General features: G+C 40.9%; 4 protein-coding genes across 6 annotated transcripts; 2 read left to right on the forward strand and 2 right to left on the reverse strand.

Moving 5' to 3' along the window:
* Positions 1-569: 569 nt before the first annotated feature.
* arl1 (ADP-ribosylation factor-like 1) lies at positions 570-2,622 on the forward strand. Its single transcript, XM_056748717.1, has 6 exons — positions 570-705; positions 1,107-1,244; positions 1,510-1,591; positions 1,677-1,788; positions 1,869-2,047; positions 2,149-2,622. Exons 1-6 carry the CDS (start codon positions 702-704, stop codon positions 2,177-2,179), a joined length of 546 nt encoding a protein of 181 aa, XP_056604695.1. The 5' UTR covers positions 570-701; the 3' UTR covers positions 2,180-2,622.
* On the reverse strand, positions 2,623-21,476 carry utp20 (UTP20 small subunit processome component). 2 transcript variants are annotated; one of them, XM_056748711.1, is made up of 66 exons: positions 21,368-21,476; positions 21,057-21,101; positions 20,804-20,871; positions 20,484-20,662; positions 20,337-20,407; positions 19,223-19,303; positions 19,070-19,136; positions 18,833-18,965; positions 18,509-18,697; positions 18,334-18,415; positions 18,103-18,240; positions 17,870-18,025; positions 17,598-17,744; positions 17,367-17,501; positions 17,198-17,275; positions 16,929-17,107; positions 16,532-16,666; positions 16,023-16,111; positions 15,836-15,941; positions 15,598-15,748; positions 15,461-15,517; positions 15,217-15,375; positions 15,050-15,126; positions 14,885-14,964; positions 14,527-14,788; positions 14,260-14,436; positions 13,861-13,951; positions 13,700-13,785; positions 13,021-13,146; positions 12,774-12,940; positions 12,101-12,309; positions 11,865-12,008; positions 11,634-11,713; positions 11,315-11,547; positions 11,085-11,229; positions 10,923-11,010; positions 10,531-10,674; positions 10,396-10,449; positions 10,157-10,309; positions 9,900-10,055; positions 9,507-9,647; positions 9,281-9,418; positions 9,064-9,203; positions 8,894-8,979; positions 8,501-8,817; positions 8,203-8,342; positions 7,902-8,058; positions 7,728-7,826; positions 7,483-7,650; positions 7,240-7,406; positions 7,022-7,163; positions 6,730-6,846; positions 6,455-6,625; positions 6,247-6,375; positions 5,681-5,791; positions 5,505-5,584; positions 5,353-5,422; positions 4,778-4,960; positions 4,561-4,692; positions 4,348-4,480; positions 4,085-4,272; positions 3,925-3,996; positions 3,536-3,829; positions 3,279-3,405; positions 3,025-3,170; positions 2,623-2,928 (listed from the first exon to the last, which is right to left on the reverse strand). In XM_056748711.1, the coding sequence occupies exons 7-66, from the start codon at positions 19,104-19,106 to the stop codon at positions 2,773-2,775; spliced, it is 8,247 nt and encodes a 2,748-aa protein (XP_056604689.1). In that variant the 5' UTR covers positions 19,107-19,136; positions 19,223-19,303; positions 20,337-20,407; positions 20,484-20,662; positions 20,804-20,871; positions 21,057-21,101; positions 21,368-21,476; the 3' UTR covers positions 2,623-2,772. The 2 variants fall into 2 exon arrangements, with proteins under 2 accessions (XP_056604689.1, XP_056604688.1); XM_056748710.1 differs by lacking the exons at positions 20,337-20,407; positions 20,484-20,662; positions 20,804-20,871; positions 21,057-21,101; positions 21,368-21,476 and adding an exon at positions 19,539-19,886.
* Positions 20,486-24,480, forward strand: slc5a8 (solute carrier family 5 member 8). The gene is made up of 14 exons (XM_056748995.1): positions 20,486-20,878; positions 21,054-21,119; positions 21,205-21,256; positions 21,415-21,482; positions 22,018-22,172; positions 22,251-22,391; positions 22,475-22,604; positions 22,976-23,064; positions 23,231-23,340; positions 23,413-23,480; positions 23,548-23,634; positions 23,714-23,928; positions 23,999-24,272; positions 24,361-24,480. The coding sequence occupies exons 1-14, from the start codon at positions 20,528-20,530 to the stop codon at positions 24,478-24,480; spliced, it is 1,926 nt and encodes a 641-aa protein (XP_056604973.1). The 5' UTR covers positions 20,486-20,527.
* On the reverse strand, positions 24,079-25,311 carry lyrm5a (LYR motif containing 5a). 2 transcript variants are annotated; one of them, XR_008906752.1, is made up of 3 exons: positions 25,172-25,311; positions 24,359-24,860; positions 24,079-24,218 (listed from the first exon to the last, which is right to left on the reverse strand). XR_008906752.1 is itself a non-coding variant. In XM_056748718.1 (2 exons), exons 1-2 carry the CDS (start codon positions 25,214-25,216, stop codon positions 24,648-24,650), a joined length of 258 nt encoding a protein of 85 aa, XP_056604696.1. In that variant the 5' UTR covers positions 25,217-25,311; the 3' UTR covers positions 24,269-24,647. The 2 variants fall into 2 exon arrangements, 1 of the variants encoding a protein (XP_056604696.1); XM_056748718.1 differs by lacking the exon at positions 24,079-24,218 and having other exon boundaries at positions 24,269-24,860.
* Positions 25,312-25,631: the final 320 nt, after the last annotated feature.

The raw sequence follows: 25,631 nt of genomic DNA on the forward strand, positions 1-25,631 counted from the left end.
TTACGATGACTGCATGTTGTTTAACTATTGCAGAGACAAACTGTTGTCTCCAAACTACCTTCCTTTATTATTAAAAGGACTAGGGATCACATATAGGGAGAACGTTAATGTATGAAGATTTCCCCTCAAAGGTCTCCAGACTGTGATCATCATTGTTAAAAAAAATGCATGAAAATTAAAACTTTTATTGAAGTGAATTAAATAAATGATATCATTTGTTTGGCTTATTTTGTGTAGGCCTAGCCTAAAAGCAGCAGCATTTAATGACAACAAGAGGGCTACACAGTCACAAATCTGTGTATTTCAGGTCCATATATAACTGCCATACAAATTATACACAAACAAAGAATTAAATAGTTGAAAACATAAATACAGAAATGAATCCAATAATAAGTGGCGTATTTTATTCATTAGAATGCATAAAATGATAAGAAAAATAAATTCATATACTGTAGAAAATTACTTTAAACAAAATACGTTTTTATGAAATGTAAACTTACATGTGCAAAATTATTTATTATCCTCCTCTGCCGATTCGTCTAATGTGTATAACTGTTGTCGAATCTGCAGGCGATGAATCAATAGCAAGGCACACGTCCGGTCACGTGTCTGTGTGACACGTCGTTCTGAAGCTCGCGCACGGAAGTGTTTGGACGCATCTGCCTTCAGAAGGAAATATACAATAAAGGATTTAACACAAAATGGGTATGTTTACATGAATTAAAGCACATTTTGTCAACTATTATAAACCGATAACGTAGCTAGCAAAATATCATCTTAAAGCTCCGTTTTCTTATGTTTACATGTGAAAGTTGCCGCTCCACCATCAGTAACGCTAATGCTAAGCTGTTTGTTTGTTAGCACGCTATTAAACAAAACTCATGAACCTAGAGAATGTAAAAGGTTGATAAAACATTTAACGCTTTGTATCTGTCGTGGTTTGTAACGAATATCAGCTTTTGTGTTATTGTCATGACTTACCCGTACGATCCCATTAACTTACCTAACGTTACTCAATAACCATCAGCTGTGTTTCACTGATCGATTCATAGCATCAACGGAGCAGCAATTGTTCATTTTTTTCAAATTATAACATCTTTTCTCAGGGGGCTTCTTCTCCAGCCTCTTCTCTGGCCTGTTTGGCACCAGAGAGATGAGAATTCTCATTTTGGGTCTAGACGGAGCAGGAAAAACCACCATACTTTACAGGCTGCAAGTGGGCGAAGTTGTCACTACAATTCCCAGTATGTGTCGAGTTTAAACTGGACTACTACTCCCTTCACGTGCTCTCGGAAATTCGGCAGTTCACACTTTAAACCGGAAGTATTAGATGCTTGTTTTACGTTAGCTGATAATAAATCATAAGTAAGATTAATGTGTTAAATCCAGACGTTACTTCCGGGTTGAAATGGGAATAATCGAATTTCTGAGAGCAAGTGAAGGCAGCATACACATACGGTTTATACATGTGATGCAAAGTGATCTAACTTGCTGTTTTCAATCACACAGCCATTGGTTTTAATGTGGAGACGGTGACATACAAGAACTTAAAGTTCCAAGTGTGGGATCTTGGTGGACAGACGAGTATCAGGTAATCATCAGCATCTTTGTTTTTCTCCTGCTTTTAAGTTGAATTAAGAAACAGACCAAACTGATTGTTCCGTTTCCCCCCCCAGGCCATACTGGCGGTGCTACTACTCCAACACAGATGCTGTGATTTATGTCGTAGACAGCAGTGATCGTGACAGAATGGGAATCTCAAAGTCTGAACTTGTGGCCATGTTAGAGGTTGGTGAGATAGCTGTGAGAATATTTGTGAGTATTCAGTTGTTGTCAGTACAAGTGTGTGACCGTTTCTTTTCTTTTAGGAGGAGGAGCTGAAGAAAGCCATCCTGGTGGTATTTGCCAACAAGCAGGACATGGAACAGGCTATGACCCCTACTGAGGTGGCCAACTCTCTTGGCTTGCCTGCGCTGAAAGACAGAAAGTGGCAGATTTTCAAGACATCTGCTACTAAAGGAACTGGGCTGGATGAGGCAATGGAATGGTAGTTATCTTTAAATATATACAAATGATATAAATCTTTATGAATGCATGTAATAGTTACTTACAGGTCATTGCTTATGTTCCCAATGTCTCGCATTGCAGGCTTGTGGAGTCACTGAAGAGTAAACAGTAAATGCAGACGAGCTGTCTTGTAAATACCCTGATCTGTGAACATCAGAGACTTCTTATTGCGTGCCCCTTTGGACCAATGAAGGTATTCTTCCTGTTGTGTGAAGGCCACGCCACGCCCCTCCCAGGACAGAGATGTTGAGGCAGAGTGTGAATGGAGCGTTCTTGGACTCGACAAATTTTAAAATATTTTTTCCCCTTTTGCTTCGTCAATTTATGCTTTGTAGATTTTTTTTCAATATTCACTACATTTGTACTTGTCAGAGGTGTTTGCTTCGTAAAATTGCCTTTTTCCTGAATAATGGGTGCCGCTGGTATACTAACCGAGTAGATATTTAAGACTGATTTGAATGCTTTGGATTTGTAACAGCATATTTATATTTGCACGTGTACAGGGGACAGCGCTTCTGCGTTATGGCTGCAAAATAAATATGCAGTCCAGATATATTGCATTGTGTACAGACTTTGTTTTATTTAAAACCATTACATATGTTTGAAAAATCCATATATTTATACAGACAACATGGGGTTACGGTATCTGGATCGAGTCCACTGCGAACAGTCTCTCTCACTGCCTCCAACCAAGCAGAAGGAATCTCACTTCATTATGGCCAAGTCTCTCAACGTGCTGCTTTTAGGTTTCTTTGCTGTATGTCCTGAACGCACAGCCTGAATTTTCCTCTTTTTGGTCTCAGTTTTCTTAAGTTGCTTCTTAATCTTCTTTTTAGCTGCAATGTCAGGCTTGACAACAGCCTGCCAGGGTTTAAAAAAAGTAGTTTGCATTTAGTATTATTTAATCATTTAAAATGTGATTAGGACAATGTTTTTAGCAAACTCAACAGCTCGTACCTGCATGGCCTTTTGTTTCTTGCGGGAAGCTCGTCTCTGAGTTGCCTCTTTCTGCACGGCAGAAAAAGCCAAAGAGATAAGCTCTAGACCAACCAGTTTCTTCAACAACTCGATTAATTCCTGAGCCAGGTTTTTTAGTGTGGGATCTGAGGAAAGCAAATAAAAATCAAGTCAATACTAACATTCCAATATCTGGGCTAGGTGACACAATGACCTCGTTTTGTCAGTTAAGGGTTTAAATTCTGGCATCTTACCTTGGTCTGCATATGTGCTGTCGAGCTCTCTGTAGAGAGGAGCAATAATCGTGGTCAGATAAGGCCTGAGCCGATCCTTGCCGAGATCCACAGCTATTGCTCCCAAAAACTTAAACACGCATGTTCTCTGAAAAAATAAACCAGCAGAGAAACTCACAAAACATGACTTGTGGACAATATCTAGCTCAGGGTTGTCTAAGATATTTCCAATCAATCCTTAAACTTTGCCTCAGTCAAAAGTATATAGACATACAAACCTTCAAAGGCACTTTAGGTGTGTTAGCTGCTTCTCTTTTGGCCAACAATGAAAGCTTCTTTATCACCCAGAGGAGAGTCGGACGTCTGTTCTCATTCTGTTCCTCCTCAAGCTCTTGCACTTCTTGATGCTCTTTATCTATCTCTTCATCATCATCTTTATTCTCCTCTGCGTCACCTGCCGTTTCTTCCTCTTCAATACCTTTCACCACTTGTTCCTCAGTCTGGTTTACAGTATCAGAATCTGGTGAGATGAGATAGATCACCTTTGCCACGTAGAGCAAGTTCTTTACCACCTGGAGAAAAAAATACAAAACAATGATGCTGCAATGTGAATGGTGAATGGACAATAGTTGTCATGCCTCAACCTGGATTGGTCTGGTTTTCTTACCTGCTCCCCAGAAGCAATATCTAGATACTTTGACTGCAGTTGGTAACAGAAAGATAACGCCAGCTCTCTCATCTAAAGCAAAGCGTAAAGTTGAAAACGTGAGAAGTTCATACAATCTTTTTCATGTTTTAGCAGCAGGTGAACATTTTGAGGTTCTTGCCTTCTGATCCAAGTTGTTAAAAAGAAAAACGGAGGCCACAGGCTGCGTGTTTTTCTGTGTGGTTTCCTGGGAGCTCCACAGTGTCACCAGATCCTCCGGTTTGTGAGCAGCAAACAGCAAACCAAAGATCTGTGAAGCTGTCAGCCAAACCCACGAGTGAGGGTACCGCAGATGTGAATCAATATGACCTGGACAGAAACCATATATGATTATCTCATGTTCATAATGCATGTTTTTATGGTCCTTTGTGTGAGTATTCGCACCCCAGGTGTTTTCGAGCAGGTCTGCAGGTTTAGGGAGCTCCAGAAAGCCGCAATCTTTGATTAGTTTGACGATAAGAGTAAGGTAACAGAACAACAGTCGGTCTGCAGCCTTCTCATCCTCCTCTTCCTCAATCTGATCAAAACAGCAAAGTAATTTTAATATGACAACATTCACAAAACTGAAATGTTTTGATGCACAGGAGCAGTGCTCACATCCTCAAAGTTAGAGGTGTGGATCTCTCTCTCTATCAGGGGTATCAGGCCTTCAAGTCTTCGGTTGAACTTTTCTCCTTCCACTTCTGCAAACAGCCCACACATCTGAGTTCCCAGTCGCCGTAGAGCCATCTACAATAATCCCAAAACACAAATCCGGAAAGTTGTAACATTTAATTCATCAAAATTTCGAAGAAAAGCAAGTGACACGACTGACCTTCTCGCCTGTAAGCCAGTTGTTGACCAAGGTAAACATGGAATTCTGATGCTGCAAATCCAACTTTCTCAACAGTGACTTGACTGCCAGGGCAGCCATTTTCTTACAAGACCCCGAGTCGTCGTTGAGGATTACCAGCGACAACGGCACAAAGAACAGACCACAGTGCTCCAGCAAGAGATTCTATGAATAGAAAACATTCATGTTACAGAAAATAAAAAAACAATGATTCTGTTTTGATTGGTTACAGAGAAAAAGGTACCTGCCTTAAAAAAACATGTTAAATATTTAGAGCTTTTAGTTTTCCAGAAAGCCACACTTTCATGAGACCATTTTATATTCTTTCATCCACCCCTATAAAAACACTTTATTTAAACTTTTCTATGTAAATGACATGTTATTGGCTAAACTCTTCATATGTGAAATGAATATGTTGTTAAATACTAAAAAGGCAGCAACGTGCAATTGTGGGCCAGATTCAGAACTATCGGCACATTTCCAAATGCTGTTTTCTCATTTTCCATGTGATAACCCCTTAACAAATCAACATGATGCACATACAGGTGAGACGATACCTGAGGGAATGTCTGGAAAATGAAAGCCAGCATCTCGAGGGCAGACTGTCTGCCGGTATCATATTCATAACTGCAAAGAGCACAAAAACACTTTCATTTAACTGACACGAGTAAACAACTGACATTAGAAAGATACTTCGCTTGAAACGTACCTGAGCTGAGCGACTATAAAGTCGAAATGATTCTTCAGTTTCTTCCCCAGTGGATAGTCCATCAGGTACCTCAGGTATATCTACAGTAGGAACAAAAGCCCCGTATGATGTAACAATATTGTTCAAGTCATATTTTTCTGTAATTATAGTTACGGTTAAGAAAAATAAGCACATACCTGTCTGCATCGCATGCGGACCTGTTCGTTAGCCCCGTTGATGGAGAGCTTGGCCACCTTCTTCATCACGTCCTCCATTTCCGGCACCACCAGTTTTCTGGAGAGAATTGCCTGCAGCACAAACAGAGACACACTTTAGACAAAGATGCTCGTGGCGGACAGCATGATGAAGTGAAATGAAGTATTCAACATGAGATCCTACTTCTTGACATCTCAATAAAAAATAATTTATCATCATCCAAAATTATTTAATCTTGAAACGGTCCACAACAAGATCAATATTTGAAGAGTTTGGTTCCAAAATGAGGTAAATTCAAAAATCATGTTTTATTATTGTGCATTCCAATTAATATCAATCAAACTGCAGCTGGTTTTTTGTGATTTAAGATATAATAACTCCACATAAATACAGCTAACTTACACAATAAAAACATGATAACACAATAAAAAACATTATTTTTTAAATATTCTCATTTTGGAACCAAACTCTTTATTATGTCCCATCTTTCCAAACACACACACAGGGATTAACGCAAACCAACGCAGGCAATTTGGGTTCTACTCACCCGCATGAGACCAAATGCGGTGGCCTGTCGAGAGTTATCATAAATGTCCTCTTCTGCGTATCCCAGAAGCACCTGCAGCTGCGTTTCTGATATACGCTGCTTCACACTCTTCACCAAAACTGTTATAGCCTACAAAAAATAAAATAAAACTTGACGTCGGGAACATTGAGAACTGGTGGAAAGAGTCTCCGAGGGGTGAGGCAGGTACCTTGAAGCAGTTTTGAACCAGTGCGAAGTTCTCGCCGCGAGCGGCTCCTGCTTTGGCGTAGTCCTTCAGCAGAATGAAGAGCTGTTTGGTCACCTGATCGAAATTCTCCTCGACGGCGGGCAGAGGGTACTTCAGAATCCAAATAAAGGCCTGAAGGGCTTCTGTAATGACCTGCGGTGCATGGGTAAATATCAAACAGTTTTGACCTATTCACGTAATCACAGAGGCAGATGAGGAGGGAACACTTAGCAGGAAGACAGGAAGGTATTTCAGACCTTTACGTGCATTGAGCCAAGACAGTCCAGAAGGAGAGACACAAACGGATCCAACATCTCCTTCACTGACGCCACAGATGAGTTTATCTTTGACGTCTTCAGACTGCAGTAAAGCAACTGTGAGAAAATCACGAGAAGTCACAGAGAAGTGATATTAGAAACTGAACACTAAATATATTTCTGAAATGTATTTTATATCTTCATGTCCGATTCCTCTTTCAATACTCTCTTCCAAGTGAACGTATCACTATAAACTGTAAAAGATGACACTTAAAGGTTTAGATTGTCTTACGCTAAGACCCGTTTCCACAAGGATGTGTGTGTTGGTTTTGCTATTAATGGCAGCTCTGACTCCGCCCCTCTTGGGGGTGGGCGGCAGCAGCAAGCAGCTCGGCGGAGGCAGTCGTGGGTCTGGAGGGGGAAGGATCTTCTCCCTGGAAAAAGAAAGGTTTTAAAATCTCAGATCTCGAGCTGATTACGCCACTGACGTTTCCACGCATCGTGTCGTACTTGTTTTTGCTGGTGATGATCGGAAGACTTTGGCTCACGAGGCCATGGCTGAGCAGAAGGATGGATTGAGGACTCATGCTCTTATTCAGCAGAAGTCCAGCCACGATTTTCTTGAACACAGCGTGCACTCGCTTGGACACCTTTAAACTGACTGTGTTCTCCAGTATCTGAAACGTGGAAAAGAAATCTCTTAATCTCGGTTTGTAAGCTTTCAATGGGGGCGAGTCTCAAACGGTTGTTTACCTCCTTGAGGGGTATGACGAGGTGAACGATGCGCTCTTGACTGCAAAACCGTGCCATTAACTCGTACGAGTCGAAGCTCTTGTTGTGACGGGCCTCCATCAATTTGGAAAAGATTCCTTTGATGTCCTTTTCCTCGGCAACGTCCCCAAACAGCTCGTTGTTAAAGATCTGCTCGGGGAAGAGCGAGTTAGCCCGCGAAAATCACAAGACTGTTAGTTTATAGAAAAAAAACACTGGGGGTTTACCGTGATGAGCAGGTCCATGCACGGATCGAGATCTCCTCCGGTCAGGGACGGACTCAGGATGGAGAGTAAATGGTACACGGTGAAGGTCAGCACATGGACCTGAAAAGCAAATAACATTTTGTACAAAATACATACTGCACAGTATACAATTATGTGCCAAAACATGAATGTTACCTGATAGCCCTTCACTAGCACACTCTTCATCTCTCTGAGCAGATAATGAAGATATTGATGTCCCAGCGTCTCTATGATCTTCACCAAAGTGCTTCGAGCAACATCACGGATCTCCTCGAAACGGCTCTTGAGGTGCACGCACACCCTCAGCAGGACACTGAACAAATGTATAACAAAAAAATGAAACATTACAAGCATTAAAGGAATTGTTCACCCAAAAACTTACATTTGAAAGGTTTGGTATTTTTATCATAAGGTGAACTGTTCCTCGAAGTATTTGACAGAATTTTTGATCACTCACCCGGGTAAGTTGGCCTCCATAACGTCCTGCGGCAGAGACCTCATGAGCTGAACCATAGCGAAGGCGATGGGAACTCGGACCACTTCTTCATCCATCACCTCTTTAGACTTCACCGTCTTGTGTTCATCGTCACGTTTAACCTGAAACACAAATGATTCCAGAGCTCCTGTGAGATTGTTTCACAGAAACGGAGCGAGACTGATTGGCTTTGTTGTACAAATATATGTGTCCGTCCCATTTCATTAAAATGTCTAATAATGAAACCAGACGATATTGAAGAGGATGAGGGGGCTCTGACCCTCGCGATGAGGCACTTGTGAAGTCTAGGCAGGATGCTCTGAGTGACCGTCTGATAAATGGTGAAAATCAGCGCCTCCAGATCTTGATGACTCTGTGGAAGTCCGCTGCTGACAACAGGGGTCGCTTTCTTTGCCTTACTCTCTTTGGCCTCTTTTGCTTTGACAGACACTTGCGTTTCGGTATCCATGGCATCCGTTGTTTTGGAAGCAGCCGCTCCCGCATCATCGGTTTCCATGGCATCCTCATCACCGCTTTCGTCCATCTCTATGGTTTCTGCCTCCTCGTCTTTAGCCTCTTCCTCCTCAACAACAGGATCTGATACAAAACAACACAATTAATCACCATGTGGATGAACAAGCACAAGATGACGGTCTCAAGGTGACAAACTAACCTGTCATTCTGTTTTTGGCAGCTTCGACTTCTTTACTGAGGGTCTGGTGGTCAAAATGAAAGGCCTCAAGAACAGTCACCAGCAAGCTACAACAACAAAGCATCCCACAGGGTTTTAAAAGAAAAATATTTAATCGTTGACAAAGGCAAACAATCGCACACAATGTGTACCTGACAGCCAGTTTTTGTTCCGTTAATCCTGTCTGTAGTATATGGACGAAATGCTTGACGTAGTACAAATACTGGGACCAGGACAGACGTTTGCACACGGCACCAATCAGCTCCACTGCGGCTGTTGTCATGGGCTCATACTGGGACACAAAATAAAACCGACAATAAAAACAGGAGTTACAGAAAAACGGACAAAAAATAAACTGAAAGAACAAACCTTCAGCAGCTTTTCGTCAAACAGAGCGATCATGGCATAAGGCATGATGTAATTCTGCATGGCGCGTGAAGACATCACAACCGTGCCCTCAGTCAGCTGCTTGGCAAACTTTCGGAGCGCTCGCCCCCTCCTGTGCATCTGAAACGTACGTGAATAACATCACAACGGTTTACAGGTTTTCTCCACACTGTGGGATGGCGAAAGCAAGCGTCCTGATGTGCGTTACCTGGATGTGTTTCATATGCTCAAAGAAATCGGACTCCGGATCGTTGTGATCCGTCAGCTGGACCAGGTCGCAAAACTCTGATCGGTCGGGGAAGGTCTTGATTAGACTGGCCAGAACTGTAGTGAAATCGTTTCTCACACTCTGAAAAAAAAAAGAGATCAAAATTTAAATGAACACAAAAGAAGATATTTAGAAGAATGTTGGACACCAAACAACATTGGCCACCAATGCACTGTATGCACATAAAACAACGAGACATTTCTCAAAATGTCTTCTTTTGTGTTCAAGAGAACAAAGAAATTTGCCATTTTTCATACTATGATACTCAACGGTGGCCAAGAACTGTAAGTGTTCTACATAAGAAAGAGTGAGGATCTGTTTGGGCGTTCGTACCTCAGTCTTGCTCTTTAAACCCTTGCGCACTGCATCTAGTATTGTGCACTGCACAATCTCTCTGTATTCCACTTTTGGGCATCCGAGTGAGGCGAGCTGTGTCATTACCACTGACAGACACATGGTGGCGCAGTCGGCCAAAGACATGTCTCCGATCTGTGATGAAAAAAAGGGCATTCAATGCAGGTCATGTACCAAGACGGCCAAAAACCCGTTATGTGATTTAACAAATTAACTAAGATTTCTGTCCGTATCACCTCAATAGAGTGAAAGCAGTTGTGCATGACAGCGTTTAGGTAGTTGAGATCCAGCGTGCTCATCTCTTTAATGTACTTGTTGGCCTTCTGGAAAGCCACCAGTCGAACATCGAAGTGAATCTCATCTAGATGTCGACTGTCAAACGCGTTGAGCTGGCAATGAGAAGAGACACGGTCACATATAAAGCTGAATGGACGAAAGAAAATATTTTTTTCTGAACGTTTTAATGAATGTTTACCTCAATGACTATTTCTTTGATGTACGCTAGATCTCCATTCATGTCCGACAGGGTCTGTGTGGAAAGCAGAGGTCCATCAGGAAGGTTTTAAGGAGGAACGTGACCGTTTTGAAGTATGAATGTGTTGAAACTGACCTTGAATGCCTCACACAGAGCCTGACGCGGGACTTTGTCGTGGATGACGGAGCAAAGTTTACAGAGCGGTTTGAGGAACATGCCGGGATCTGAGCACTGCCGCAGTAAGTTCTGCACCGTACCGAGGATATCCAACACGGTTTCCTAAAGGAACAAAAATTTAATGCGATACGTTTTACAATTACTAATTTCCTAATGAATTAGAAAACAAAACTGGTGAATAAGATGCAAAAGTTGCACAATTGAAAACCACACAAATGCCAAAAGAAAATTCAGAACTGATTGTGGGAATAAATGGTGTAATTTTAATCATTTTAATCCATTTTATTGTATTATTTTATAAAAGACTATGGGTTGAGTTTTGGGCACAAAAAAACACAAAGTTTACACACCTGAGCAGTGTTCGGCTTGTGAAGGTAAGGCAGTAGTAAACTGATCAGCGTTGAGCTCTGTTGCTTATCAGTCACAAACCTGCTGATCCTGAAACCAAACAAATCCTTATAAACAAACCCCACAGAAAATCCGTTAAAACGCACCGACAAAATCGTACGTACTTTGAGAGGACGTTGAGCTCTTTGCTCACTTGGGTTCTGAACTTTTTCTTCTTGAGCCGTTCGGAGTTCCTCACGACTCCGCTGAGGTACTGAAGAACCGCTGAAACGTGAGGAAGCAGCAGACGGCAACCCACCGTCAACGAATCTACAGACACAAGGGAGAGAGAGATACGGATCGAGTCAAACAAACCAAACACCGGTACAGACCGCGAGAGATCGGCTCTCAGTACCTGTGCTGTCAGAGATCTGCTCGGCCTCCGGGATCACGCAGTTGTTCACGATCACCTCGGACTCGTTCTCGGTGGGTTCGAAGTCCGGAGTGATCAGCAGACTCTCGGCCATGTCCATCACCATGGACACAGTGTTGGGAGACACGTTTTTGACGGAGAGCAGAGCCAAAACGTTAGAGAGAACGTCGCACTCGGGGTGGCCAGGCAACTGCTTTGCAAGCAAAGGAAAAAATCTGAAAGAAAATACGGAGAATGCTATTTAGCATGATCCATCCTAATAAAACCATAAAGGAAATTGGCTCTTCATTGATAAAGTCACCTTGCATTTCGACTCCAGACATTGATGAGCTTCAGGAGGGGTGTTGGTGCATAAGGGCTTTCGATCGGCAGACGACACACCTGATAAACAATATACGCACAATAAACTGAATGAGATGGTTTGAGAACTGCCTTAAAAAGCTTAAATAGTTTGTGATGCTTTGGGTTTGACTTTTTCAAGCGTGATGTTAAATGTTCTCTGTCTCTCAAACAAACACACACACACACAAACCTGAGGCCAAACCACCGCTTGAAACACGGCATCCAGCTCATCTGCAGTGAAGCTGTAAGACTCAAATCCTTCAAAGAAGTCCTGTATCTGCAGAATCCCCAGCCGACGCAAGTTCTTCAGAGGGCTGATACAACCGGGCTTCAGCTACAGCAACACAAAGAACGGCAACACGGGACATCAGTACCCCAAAAACTATATATAAGAAAAAAGTATATAAGAATGGTTTCATTTTTCACCTGTTCCCTGTGATCCAGTAGGAAGGAGATGGAGGCTGTGATGCAGAGCAGAATCTGCAGAACTTTGGACAGGTGGATGTGGATGAGGTGACCCAGTTTATGGATGATGATTTTGATGATGTTGAGCAGGCTGTGCAGCCGACCCACAGGAAGAGCGGCGGATGGGTCCGTCTCATCTACGGCCCGCTCCACTGCCGCCAGACATGGACCTGGTCATCGAGAAGGATCGTAAAAGTGTGTTTTTAAATAATGGGTGACAGAAACCCTCACAATTTTCAGGCATTTATTTTGGGTGTATTGTATTTTGGGTGTATTGTCAGGCCATGTGACATCAGCTTGGTCTTGAATGTTTTTCTATGTTTAAGGACTATGTCTGAATACTAACACATATGTTCTGGTGTCATGTTTTTCTTTGACGTTCGTGTGACATTTGCTCCTCAATCTGTTCTCTATCTGGAGTCTGTAAGCTCCGCCTCGTTGTTTGCATCATTATCAGCTCCTGCTCTCATCATCACTTTAATTCGGGGTGTCCAATTTCTATCGCTTTCATCAGGGCTTGGCTCCACTAATGTCCGTCCTGTGCACCTTATTGCTGATTGGCTACAAGGTTGTCCGACTTTGTCTAAACAAGCGTAATTGAAAGGCAGCTTTAAAAAGGGATGAAAGGGGGTACCTTCGCCATGGTGACTAACAGGTTCCAGCAGAAGATCTATAAACATGCCCAACTCCTCCGGCTGACATCCCGCCAGGAAGCGCAGCACTATGGACGAGCGTGAGGTCGCGGCCGACTTCCCCTGAAGCTTATTACCAATCCTGGTGCGCATCCGCCCGTACAAAATCCTGCAGAATAACCACTCAGCATCACATTTACTCTTTGAGAGGATGCAAGATTGTCACATGTATCGTGCGTGTGAACGCACCTCATAAGCATGGGGATGAGTTGAGGTCGGTGTGAGGCCTGCACCACTGATCCCTCGTCTGCGATGTTAAAGTGGACGATTTCATCTTTGAAATACTTGTCGTCCAGAAGCCTCTCCAGGTTCACTCTGTAAATAATGAGAATATACGTTCATTATTCATTATGGATATAAACTTAAATAATGAGGAACATCAGTGCTGTGACAATGTTTAGAAAGGCTCTCATAGTGTATCTTCAAGCCATCAAATAGTTTTTATAAAATTAGTTTTAATTTGGGAAATGTAAGTTTGAAAGCATTACAAAAACAAGGTTGAGAAAAGTTTGTGAAGTTCTTTACACCCTTATAACATTTCCTCACAAAAAGCTGGAAATTCGGTCTGCAAGACATTCCTCCAGGTATTTTCCCTGGTAACAAATATAAAAAGTGAACAACTCAGAGATGTGAAATGAATATCATAATAGACTAAAAGACTTCCCGAGGCAACCGATCCGGAACCAGTTAGAAGAAACCCAAGAGCATTACTGTAGATACCATCAGAATCAGCTCTGGATATAAAGCCTTCCATTCATACAGTGACCTATTTACTCCATCTCATCCTGATAAACGCAGTTATTACCGTTTCTGAAAAAAAATTATGAGCAAAGCCAGCAGAGAGCTGACTATGAATGCTGGCATTTACTTGTATGGAAGAATGTTTGGGTCCTTGTATGTCATCAAGCAGTCCAGTGCTATCTTCTGCATTTGTTGGTCTTTATGACACAGTAGCTGTCAATTTAAAGAAATGAGATTAGTTTCATAGACGTTCACACTGCACGCCGATGCGAAGCTGGAAAAACTCACCTCTGTGTACATTTTGTATATGCTCGGCTCCTGATACAAAGATCTGGGGTTGGTGAATTTGGAGAATACCTTCAGGTGAGCAATGAGCTGCCTGTAAAAATAACAATGCAGTCTTCATTAAAAATACATTATTTAATTTAAGGACACACACAAATTCTGTATGTGTATATATATATATATATATAGACATACAATAATTTCAAAATAATTTAATATTACAAAATAAAAAATTTGATAATATATGAGATATATATATATATATATATATATATATAGAAAATCTATATTTTTATTTTGTAATATTAATTATTTTAAAATTATTGCATACATTATGTTTTGTTATTTTTCTATTTTCTAAGTAGGCAAAGAGTGTTGTTAGAGGATCAGATTTTCTCTTACTTGGCGGCTGCTCTTCTTGGCACTTTCCTCTTGGAGTGTTTAGAATCGTCCTCATTTTCTTCATCCTCCATGTCAGCATCATCATCCTCAGCCATCTCCTGATCCGATGAAGAGCAGATTCTCTTCAAAAAGTTTTGGGTGGGAGCCACTAGCAGGTCGGCCGGGTAGAACTCATTACTGCCGTAAACACAAACCACAAACAAGAGGTTTTCATAGGGAACTTCGTTCGCTTGAGTGTAATGTTCAACGTCGGTCCGTTCCACACACCTGATGAAGCGTAGCAGTAACGGGCTGAGCTCTCGGCTGCGTGGTTCCACTCTGTCTGGAATCTGGGCCATGGTTCGCCACAGCAGGTTGCGGAAGTTTGTGAAGTCTGTTCGCTCGCTGGGATCTGAGGTCTTATCCAGCTGTTCTAGAAAAAGAACTCCAACATCACCGCTTTCAATCACGTCCGTTCCCGGGCCTCTTATACGCTCTACGGCTTGATTATTTCCGTCATCGTCTTCATCATCCAATTGCAGCTCTTCCTCTGAGAATCGGGTAGCATGTGATAATGTGTTCATTTAATGAACAAAAGGACGTATGAGCAAAACAAACTGGGGGTCTTATTTTGAAACAAACTCACCAGCTAAACCAGCCACCATCTCTAGATGTTCATGGTACACCTTCCAGAACGACTTATTGTCCATTGCTTTAGCATGTGACCTGGACCAATAAAGCAACATTAAAACACAATTCAAGACAAAAAGAGAAAGAGGGAAATAAACTAAAGAATCAGTGTTGCACTTACACCAGCAGATCAATAACAGGATCCCACAAAGGTTGGAAATTAATGAACAGCATTGCAATAAGATAACGGAGAGGAGCCTGTAAAACAAACATTAAACTATTATGACAACACTTTTCAAGTCATTCACACACCGGTTAACAGCATTTATTAAAGGTTTAGCTTCGCACCTCATAGAAAGGTCCGCGAGGCAGACAGGACTGAACAAGATCATGACGGAGTTTACGAAGATGTAGCAGCTTTTCTCTGTAGTCCTGAACGGTGGCAGGAACCTGCTCTGCCTGCAGACAGATGGAAAACACCGTCTGCACGGTTGAGCGTTCCTCTCCCTGAAAAAAACAAATCAAAAGATTTATTTATTTATTAACACACCTGTGGATCCCCGTTTACAACACGTTTAACAAAAAACGTTACCTGCGCTGGGAGATCAGCCTCAAAGTTTGACATGATTCTCAAAGTCAGCAGACGAATCTACGGAAAACAGAGAATGATTAGAATTTGTAAATGCACAACTTCTCACAGAGAAGCGATTACAGAGGGTTACTCTTTACCTTAGACATGTTGGAGGAAAAATTGGAATGCAGAACATGATATAAATCCAGCAGGGAATCATGGGAAAGCTGCGAGGAGCAACCGTTGAGGGAAAGTCTGGTGTAGTACAGATCTCCCAACAACAGCGCAGAAAGATCCTTGGGGAATTTTCTGTAATATGCATAAACACACAAATAAACCTTATAATCTAAGAAGAATGTTTTGACGTAGATAAATGCGTTTTATTGAGACACGTACTCTATGATGCCTCTGACCAGCTCTACTGGGAGTAATGATAACACCACTGCTGACTCTTTGAAACTCAGCAGGGTGCTAAGGGCCTGTCGGGCTACAAACAGACCAGCTGAAGAGACAGAAATATGGGGTTAGCATCTCAATACACCTTACAAAGTTTACATTTGTATTACACGCAGACTTCTCCGACCTCTGCTCAGGGTTTCACTGCACACTTCATCCAGTAATCTGTTCAGCAGAGTGGTCACTGCCGCTATAACACTCGCTGCTTCTAAAGGCCTGCAAAACAACATCTTGGTATCATATCACATACACACAACTACTGCTTTTGGCCTTTAACAAATGCTAAAATAACCGACTTAAAATAATTTAGTATATTAGACAAAACACAATTGCCGAGCCAGGCAGAATCTGGGCCAGACTTTGATAAATTTCTGGGAAAATCAGCATTATCTGCAGAATGGTTATTAAAAGTGTTAATATACAATTTACATCACAATAAAATCTAAAACTTTTGCTTTCTAAACATTTCAATCTTTAAAACCAGAATACACAAAAACAAAATGAATACTCTAATTTATACCGAGTCAATAATGTGCATGTATAGACCATATAATTATATTTTTATGTAAAATAATACATATGCAAGAACATTGCACTTGGCACCCAAAGGATTCTGGGTAAAAAAAACAATTTTACCTGACATGTGGAAGCAACACCAAGGCAGCCCAAGGAAGAGAAAGATCAGAAATCGGTTGGTCCACAGGGACGTCTATGAAAGACATAATCAGCTGGGGAACAGACACGGGCTGGTCTCTTTCAGGTCCAGTTGACCTAAAACAGAATTAACATTTGTCACTTACATTAATATTTATGTATAGAGTTCGTTTGCAAAAACAAAATCATGTTTTTTATTGTGGTGGTTATGTGCATTTTGTTTTTAGTTACTATTACTACATCAAAACAACACACTGCAGTTTGATTCATATTTCTTGAAGGCAATATAAAAAACATGACTTATAAATATTTTTGAAAACTTATCTGTTTTTACAAACAAACTCTTTATAAGCTCTCAGCACTTAAGCCGAGCTCATACCTGAGGTGCTGCCCAGTAAAGACCAATGGGTACTTCTCAAAAGCCATGGAGCCGTCTGTGGGGGGCGGAGCTTTGGACAGAATTAGTCTGGCCAACAATTCCAGAACCAGCTGCTTGTTCACAGAGTCTTCGGTGCAGAAGATTCGCTCAACATACACAAGCAAACTGGGCAAGAACAACTACAGGAACATACATACAGTAGATCCATCAGAGTTACATTAAAACAGACAGAAAGTAATATTAAAGACGCTTTATCAACACAATCATACCTGCTCAAACTGTTTCATGTCAAACATTTCTTCGGAAAACGATAAAATGAGGTCTCTGTCCATTCCGCTGTTGAAGACCTGAGAGTGACAGGAAAGGAAATGAGATCATCGTGAGAACAGTTTATCAGACAGACACACAAACATTTGTGCAGGTCAAAACTAAACAAACCTTTTTTACTAGTTCCTGGATACTGCTAGCGGGTAATGACAGATTCTCCCCCATAAGAAAAGAAGTGACCGCCTGCAATAACAGTCTGCACGAGGAGTACGAGAGTCCGGAGGCCTGAACTAGTTGAAGAAGTGTCTATATGTGACAAAAAAATATATGCGTTATATACAAATGTGATACAATATATAATATGACTTCTAATCTTTTAAAAAACTAAGCACACAAACTCACCTCACAGACCGACGGTGGATTTGTGATTTTCGCTCCTTGGCGATGTTCCACCAGGGTGTGGTAGATATACAAAAGCCTCTCAATTTGTTCATTAGCTTGGTTGGCATTGCTCGCTTCTAGCTTTTCAAGAACTTCTTTCAGAGAGCACTGCAAACAGCGAGTCGGCGTGCCAAAAGCAAAGACAACAAACACATCACATTAGGAACTGGATTTTAAATGCAAGTAACTCGAGTTGCTGTTATTTTGAAGAAGCTAAGAACAAATTTCCTCACATGTAAGGAATCCCAAAGCGGCAGTAGATGTTCACGATCAACATAATTGGCTGAAGACTCGACCATTTGATCCAGAGCTTCTTTAACGCAGTCTAAAGAGACATTGACATCCTGCTTGTCGGCTGGTCCAAGTTTCTTCAGCACCACCGGAAGAGCCTAAAAAGAAACGTGTCGATTATTTCCTCTGACAGGGTAAATGTTAGCGGTCTTGGCTTTCTGGGAGATGATCTTACTGTAGCGGCACACGAGTGGAACATGTTGCGGACTCCGCGACACATTTCAAAGATCAGCTGACCTACTCCTTTGGCCTTCTGAGGATGCTCAGACAGGTTGTTGAACATGAGTGTAAACAGAGCATCATAGTCTACAACCTGCAGAAGAAGAGACGGTCACATTTAGCCTACTGACTTCTAATTTACTTTCAAACTTTACTTTCCGAATGAGAAGGAATGTCGAATACTCACTTTTCTCATCAAAAAAGAAAAGCTCTCAGCTGCAAAGTTACGGATATGATCCTTCTTGTGAGCCAAAAGTTTACTGTAAAGACTGATTTACAAACAAAAAATACAAATAAAGCATGTACGCGGTCACATCATCATTTTTGCATTTTGATTTTGTCCATTTGAACAGTTTTCTCACCTGTAAATCTTGTCCATATCCTTTACCATCATCCTCCAGAGGTATTTGTAGAGGTACGACAGACAGGTGAAGGCCCCTTCCAACACCTCAGTGTCCTGTTTGTCTAACAAAGATGTGATGATGATGAAGAAATCAGAGAAGTGGGGGTAAAAGTCCATCTGGAGGTCCCGGGCAAGCTGAACTACAAGACTAAAAGAAAGAAGAATTGTCGTCAAGCTTCATAATCGTCTTGCACCCAATTTACTTTCATAATTGCTGAAAGAATCCAAGAAGCTTTATTGATGTCTCTTGATAAATGCATGTATTAATTAAACCTGCCCTTACTCCAATAGAGGCAGATAAGCCATGCCGTTCTTCACAGAAAGATGCGTCTTAAGACTCTCCACGATGGCATCTTGGTGAAACACTAGCATGTTGAAGGACTGACTCTTGCTCGACACCTCTCGCTGAAAGGTTGCTGTAAAGCACATCCCTGGATTAATGCTCATGCAAGTGATATGAACATCAATGCCGATAATATAAAATCTGACATGCCATCCACCACCAAGCTAAGCCACTTACTGAAGTGTTCTGTCAAATTCAGGTCTTTCCATTTCATTAGAGCCACAAAGAAATAGGTTTCCACCTCCTGAGAGAGAAAATGGGCAAGTAGTTAGAAAATGACAAGTCATTTCTTAGACAGTTGCAGCAGAAAATGATTTGAAAGCAACATACCTCTGCATAGCTTGCTGTCCGATCAATGCGATGGATGACATCTATGTTTACATTTGCGAGTCTTTCAGAAAACGTGAGATACTGGAACAAGATTGAGGTTTGTTAGACACTTTACATACAGAAAAAAAAACATAATTTTACCATATAATTCAGAAATATCTATTTTTGTGTAATTGTGACACAACAGCATGTGGCACCTTAAAAGTACACGTAAGTAATGTGTGAGAAATGTGTGAGGAAAAAAAATGCACATTTCGACAGCATGACCAGTGGTCTCCAGCACGAGCTTTATATTCCACTTATAAAATATACTTACTCGGAAAGTATTCTCGGACTTATGAGACGCGGGCTTGGTTTTCAGCTTCATTTTGTTGAATTGTAAGACTATCAAACACTGCAATTCAAAAACTAGTAAGTAGTAACTAGCAAAATTTGTCGTGAATGGCTGTGATAGTTGTTGATACACATGCCGATTTAGGAGGCCGCCATCTTGAATGACGCATCACGGGGGACGCGCTGACTTTTTCAAAAGAAAAGTCAACGCTTCAAAATAAATTAAAATAATTTCCTTTTATGATGTTACTTAATTAAATGTGTTTGTTATATAGTGTTTAACATTTCAACTTGGTAACAATATGGTTCCATCTGTTCACATTAGGAAACTACATTTGTTAAAATTATAATCTAACAATAATGAAATTTACAAAGGATTTATTCATCTTAAAGGTTCAGTTCAACCAAAAATTTTAATTCTGTCATCATTTTCTCACCCTCAGGTTTTTCCAAAACTTTTTAATTTTCTTTGTTTTGCTGAACACAAAGAAAGATATTTGGAAGAATGTCAGTATCTCATCCCCCATTTACTGCCACAGTACGGAAAATAAATAGTTAAACCTATGTTAAAGAACAACATATTAATGTGTTGATTTTCTTTAATAAATTTTATATTTTTTTACCAAACATGCAACAGTTGATGAACAGTTTTGCTCAAAAAATGGATCTTATTGCTGTAAAAATGGCTACACTCCAAAATAACGTGACAAGGGTGGGCTGGTGCCAGGTATGTGGCTCAGAAAGCAATAACAGCCCTTGAACTGAAAGAGAAATGAGTTACCTGTCCAGAACGTCTCCGACTGCCCACACTGCAAAGAAGGTCTCCAGAACAGATGTCTCTCTATCTGTGACCTTTACACATGACTAGAACTGAGCCATTGGATTTCAAGGAGTAACTGAGGGTCTCCAAAACATTTTGCCAACCCACCTGCAACGGTTAAATCAACTGGTCCTATTCCGAAGTACACCAGGATGACAAGTACACCTTCCTCAACATCCTTCAGTGCGTGGGACTATGTGGTCCTTACGTTGATGCTGTTCATCTCTGCAGGCATCGGGCTGTATTTCGCCTTCACCGGGGGAGGTCAGAGGAGCTCCGCAGACTTTCTGGTGGGCGGACGGAGTATGTCAGCATTACCCGTGGCCCTGTCTCTTACAGCCAGCTTTTTGTCAGCCATCACAGTGCTCGGGACACCAGTGGAGGTGTACCAATACGGCGCTATCTTCATACTCATCTGCTTTGCTTACGTTCTGATGGTGGTTGTGAGCTCTGAGATGTTTCTCCCTATCTTCTACAGACTGGGCATAACCAGCACCTATGAGGTGAGATGCCAACACATGTATTTATTTTTCTCATCTAAAATACTAAATTCTCCATACTGCAAATCAGACAGACCAGAATCTGAATACAAAGGTTTAACATATTAAAGGCAGAACATATTAAAACGTGTTTATACGTTTTTTTTAAGTTTTAAAGTATTTTATGATTCATTTGCAGTACCTGGAGATGCGTTACAATAAAGTAATTCGTCTCATCGGAACGGTCCTGTTTATAATACAGACAGTAAGTTCATTTTTGCTATACAGTTTAAGTGCAAGTACAGTTGTCTAAAGACAGTGAATTTATTATAATGTCTTTCTTCTCTCAGGTACTTTACACAGGTTTGGTCATTTATGCTCCGGCTTTGGCTTTAAATCAAGGTAGATTTGAACTTTTTACGCTTCACACAAATATTATGCAATGTGTAAGTTTATCATGTTGTAACTGTAGATTCATGACTTGTTAAGTGCGTGTTAAGTGCGTGATCTCACAAGTGTCCTCGATAATCCACAGTGAATTCTTTCTCTCCGATCCTCAGTCACAGGTGTAGATCTTTGGGGCGCTGTTGTATCAACTGGAGTTATCTGTACCCTCTACTGTTCATTAGTAAGATTTAAACACATGCAACAAATCATAAACAAAACAATAATAGGCACATACTGTTTTCATGGTCCATTTGGACACTCAAAAAAAGTGACAACTGATAATAAAGTGCTAATAAAATATATAATATTTATAAATATATAATAAATAATAATACAAAATAAAAATATATCTTATACAATAATTTAAGCAAACATTCTGCCATCATTTACTCACCCTCTTGGTTTTGTGTCCATACAATAGAAGTGAATGAGGGCCAGTGCTGTTTGGTTACCAAATTTCTTTAAAATATCTTCCTTTTGTGTTCTGCCGAAGAATGTAAGTGATACAAGTTTGCAAAGACAAGAGGATGAGTAAATGATGACAAAATTTTCATTTTAGGTTGAACTATCATTTTAAATATTGCTAGATCTATATATGCGAGACATATTTAGTTGTTTGGTCAAATTGATGTTAACATGACTTCGACACTAAGCTTCATGTCATGTGTATTTTGTTCTTGTTGGAATCTATGTTATAAGTTTCTCTAACCTGACAGGGTGGTCTTAAGGCCGTAGTGTGGACCGATGTGTTCCAGGTGGGCATCATGCTGGCTGGTCTCTTGGCCATCATCATCCAATCAGTACTGCTGCAGGGGGGATTCTCCACGATCATCAGTGACTCCACCCAGGGTGGCCGGCTTAACCTATGGGAGTGAGTTGACTGTCCATATAAGCTTACAGCATTATTTAAACCTGCCATCAATCATGCTTTGTCCACCTTTGATCCCAGCTTTGATCCCAACCCACTGAGAAGACACACATTCTGGACCATCGTGGTGGGAGGAACGTTCCTCTGGACCAGTGTCTATGGCATCAACCAAGCTCAGGTGCAAAGATACATATCGTGCAAGTCACTGTTTCACGCCCGGATGTGAGTATGACACAAAGCACAAGACTCAAATAGAGGGAATGCAATATGTAACATTCTTATTTTTCTGTTTTGTGTGTATGCAGGTCCTTATACATGAATTTAGTGTCGCTTTTGGCTATTACATTATGTGCAGTATTCAGTGGCTTGTGTTTATACTCCGTTTATAAAAATTGTGATCCATGGACCGCCGGTAGGGTGTCCGGACAAGACCAGGTACAACGTTATGAAATTTGACTAAAATAAAGAAATAGTTCACCTTAAAAATCTTTTACTCTACTAGAATTCCTTTGTGACATTCTTCTGCAAAACACAAGATATTTCAAGGAATATTACTAAGTAAGCCACGTTGCTTCTCATTGAGTTCCATTGCATGGATGCAGAAATACTAAGCAATGTCTCAAAACATCTTCTTTTGTGCTCTGCAGAAGAAAGAGTTTTGAATGACATGAGGATGAATAAATGAGGACAGAACTTTTATTTTTAGGAGAACTAGTCCCTTTAACGATATTAGGATTTTAAAAAGGTCATGACAATGTAAGTTAAACCACATTCACTGTCTGCATCCCTCCTTAATATGGAATAAGCTAATGCCGTTCCTGGTGTTGGACATCTTGAATAAATACCCTGGTGTGCCCGGACTGTTTGTGGCGTCAGCGTACAGTGGCACTTTAAGGTTTGTTCTGTATTAAAGAAACAGTACTAACACACCGTCGTGTCATTCCAAACCCATTTGACTTTCCTTCTAGCACAGAACACAGTATGAGATCCTTTTGGTCCACATTTATCACAGTAGTGCTTTTAAAACAATTGGTGTCATATTATTTTGTGTTTTACTACAGTACAGTCTCCTCCAGTGTAAACGCTCTGGCAGCAGTAACTATCACCGATCTGATGCGACCGTACCTCAGTCTGTCAGATAAACAGCTCTCGTGGGCTTCAAAGGGAATGAGTGAGTCAATCTTTGCATTTCAGGCTAAATAGCATTTTGAAAGAACCCATCTGACCGTCTTCTCCGTCGCAGGTTTGTTTTACGGTGTTGTGTGCATTGGAATGGCTGGACTTGCGTCTTTGATGGGAGGGATGCTACAGGTGAGTTAAAAACACACATGTGCATGCACAAAGTGAAGTCCAGACACGTGTGTTCGTCCCCTAACAGGCTGCTATCAGTATCGTCGGAGTGATTGGCGGACCTCTGCTGGGCCTTTTTTCTTTAGCTGTCCTGTTTCCCTGTGCCAACTCAAAGGTCAGTACGGTTCCTGTAAAAGAAAACTGAGATTTCTAGTAATAGAAACTAAAGTATAAAGGTCTAGTTGACGTTACAGGGAGGACTGTCCGGGCTGCTGTGTGGGCTCGCTCTGTCTCTGTGGGTGTGCATCGGCGCACAGATATACCACCCGCTTTCAGAAAACAACAGACCTTTGAATCTCTCAACACATGGCTGTAACCTTACATTACCGGCAGAGGGCTTTAACTGGACTATAGGCCCTACAGAAAGAACCAAAGATGATTTTGTACACAAAGAGGAAAATCTAGACAGGTGCGCACCTAAATGAACTCAACTGCAAAAAAGTCCATAAGTATCAAGCAACCATTGATTCTCTCAACAGGCCGTGGCTGGCTGATAACTGGTACGCTCTGTCATACCTCTACTTTTGCCCGATGGGTACTTTGGCCGTCATCATCGTGGGTCTTATCGTCAGCGTATTCACAGGTATGATACATCTCATATCATATGCGCACTGCATACTGCCTCCTTTGTTCTGTAAAGCTGATGGCATGTCTTGTGTCCAAGGAGGCAGGCAGCTAAAACTGCAACCAGGGCTTACGCTATCAAAAGAGGATCTCACCTGTTACAAAGCCTACAATGCACTCAAAGAAAAGGTGAATATACACTTTTAATGCACATATTCGTATATAAATAGACATAACACACACTTTTCCGATTACTGTCTATTATTTGGACTCACAGATTACAGGCAGTTCAGGAAAGCTGGATCTGGCACGTGAGCTGGAAACAACGTTTGGAAAAACCAACTTCGTTTTCTGTGATGTAGAGTTATCTGCTCAGACTCCGAGAATATATACATGAACATAAGAAACCGTCTCTTGAATCCGTGGTAGGACAAATAATCACGTTGTCAACTTGTAATATGTTATACATCATATTAGGGTACAGACATATAAATATGTGCAAGGCAACCACCGAAAAAGCACATATTTCATTCTGGCACATGCAAGAGGGAATCTCGTGAGAGATCAGTGCTCCTCCTCATAATAGCGTTTCTTCAGTGTTCTGTATTTCCTGAGGTAATACATCGCCTCAAGTTCTTTGATCACAAACTCTCCACGGTCGACCAGATGCTTTATTTTCTCAGGATCCGTGACATCTTTGTTCTTCATGAAAGCCGCTTTAAGACGCTCCCTGAAGTATGTTGAGCCTTTTGGATATTCCCGGCCAAGATACAGAAGCTTTGGAAGAGTAGGAGAAAATAAATGAGTCAAGCAATAGATATTAATCATATTAGTCTTAGTGAGTTCACTTGTAATGCTCTTTGATATTATTGTTCTTCTTATGTTTCTCTTTGCTCTTTTTAGTTAATCATTTTATGTAGAGGACCCTGAATTACATCTGCGTATGAACTATAAATAAACTTGCCTTGCTCTCAGTGTGATATCTAATAAAGGTTTACATGAATGTTCACTAGATAATTATTGAAACACATATAGGAATATCATAAGATTAAAGAAAGCATATGAAACTGATAAAAGATCATCCTTACGTTCTTGTACAATCTGATCACCTCTCCTCTCAGTGGACTCGTCATTTTACAGTATTTCTCCTGATCCTGAGGTGAATCCAGACCCCAAACAAAACATCACGTTACACTTCTTCAGTTTGTACTAATCAAATCCACATTGATAAATTGAAAGATAAAACACAATCTCCAAATCTTTCTTTAGTAAAGATGTTCTTTATTACAGCAATGTCATTGCTCACCGAACGTTACAAGTCAAGTTCATAACAGAGGCGCTCGTTCAAGACGTCCCGGGGGAAATGCCATGGGATGGAGGTTTTTCAAAATAAAAGTCAATCGGCTTGATTTATTTACAAACTTGATAGTTCACATTAGGCAATTTGTGCACTGTTTCCACGCGAATAAAATATGTGTTTTTTAAGATCAAGAAAAACATGTTTCAAAATATTGATTATTTTTATTAAAATATATCTCCAAATTATGC

This window comes from Triplophysa dalaica, chromosome 5 (assembly GCF_015846415.1).
Source record: "Triplophysa dalaica isolate WHDGS20190420 chromosome 5, ASM1584641v1, whole genome shotgun sequence".
In the NCBI taxonomy this organism is placed as follows: Eukaryota; Metazoa; Chordata; class Actinopteri; order Cypriniformes; family Nemacheilidae; genus Triplophysa; species Triplophysa dalaica.

What these genes read in the sequence shown, in the direction of transcription:
- utp20 (XM_056748710.1), bottom strand. Translation starts at nt 19,589, where the DNA reads ATGAAGCTGAAAACCAAGCCCGCGTCTCATAAGTCCGAGAATACTTTC. An exon ending in CGCTTTGGGATTCCTTACAT is followed by an intron (nt 17,745 to 17,869) that starts GTGAGGAAATTT and finishes CGCTGTTTGCAG; the next exon opens with TGCTCTCTGAAAGAAGTTCT. An exon ending in TTTTCCAGACATTCCCTCAG is followed by an intron (nt 4,961 to 5,352) that starts GTATCGTCTCAC and finishes TTCTATTCATAG; the next exon opens with AATCTCTTGCTGGAGCACTG.
- lyrm5a (XM_056748718.1), bottom strand. Translation starts at nt 25,216, where the DNA reads ATGACGAGTCCACTGAGAGGAGAGGTGATCAGATTGTACAAGAAC. An exon ending in TGATCAGATTGTACAAGAAC is followed by an intron (nt 24,861 to 25,171) that starts GTAAGGATGATC and finishes ACTCTTCCAAAG; the next exon opens with CTTCTGTATCTTGGCCGGGA.
- arl1 (XM_056748717.1), top strand. An exon ending in AGTTGTCACTACAATTCCCA is followed by an intron (nt 1,245 to 1,509) that starts GTATGTGTCGAG and finishes TCAATCACACAG; the next exon opens with CCATTGGTTTTAATGTGGAG. An exon ending in GGTGGACAGACGAGTATCAG is followed by an intron (nt 1,592 to 1,676) that starts GTAATCATCAGC and finishes TTCCCCCCCCAG; the next exon opens with GCCATACTGGCGGTGCTACT.
- slc5a8 (XM_056748995.1), top strand. Translation starts at nt 20,528, where the DNA reads ATGACAAGTACACCTTCCTCAACATCCTTCAGTGCGTGGGACTATGTG. An exon ending in GCATAACCAGCACCTATGAG is followed by an intron (nt 20,879 to 21,053) that starts GTGAGATGCCAA and finishes ATTCATTTGCAG; the next exon opens with TACCTGGAGATGCGTTACAA. An exon ending in TGATGGGAGGGATGCTACAG is followed by an intron (nt 23,481 to 23,547) that starts GTGAGTTAAAAA and finishes GTCCCCTAACAG; the next exon opens with GCTGCTATCAGTATCGTCGG.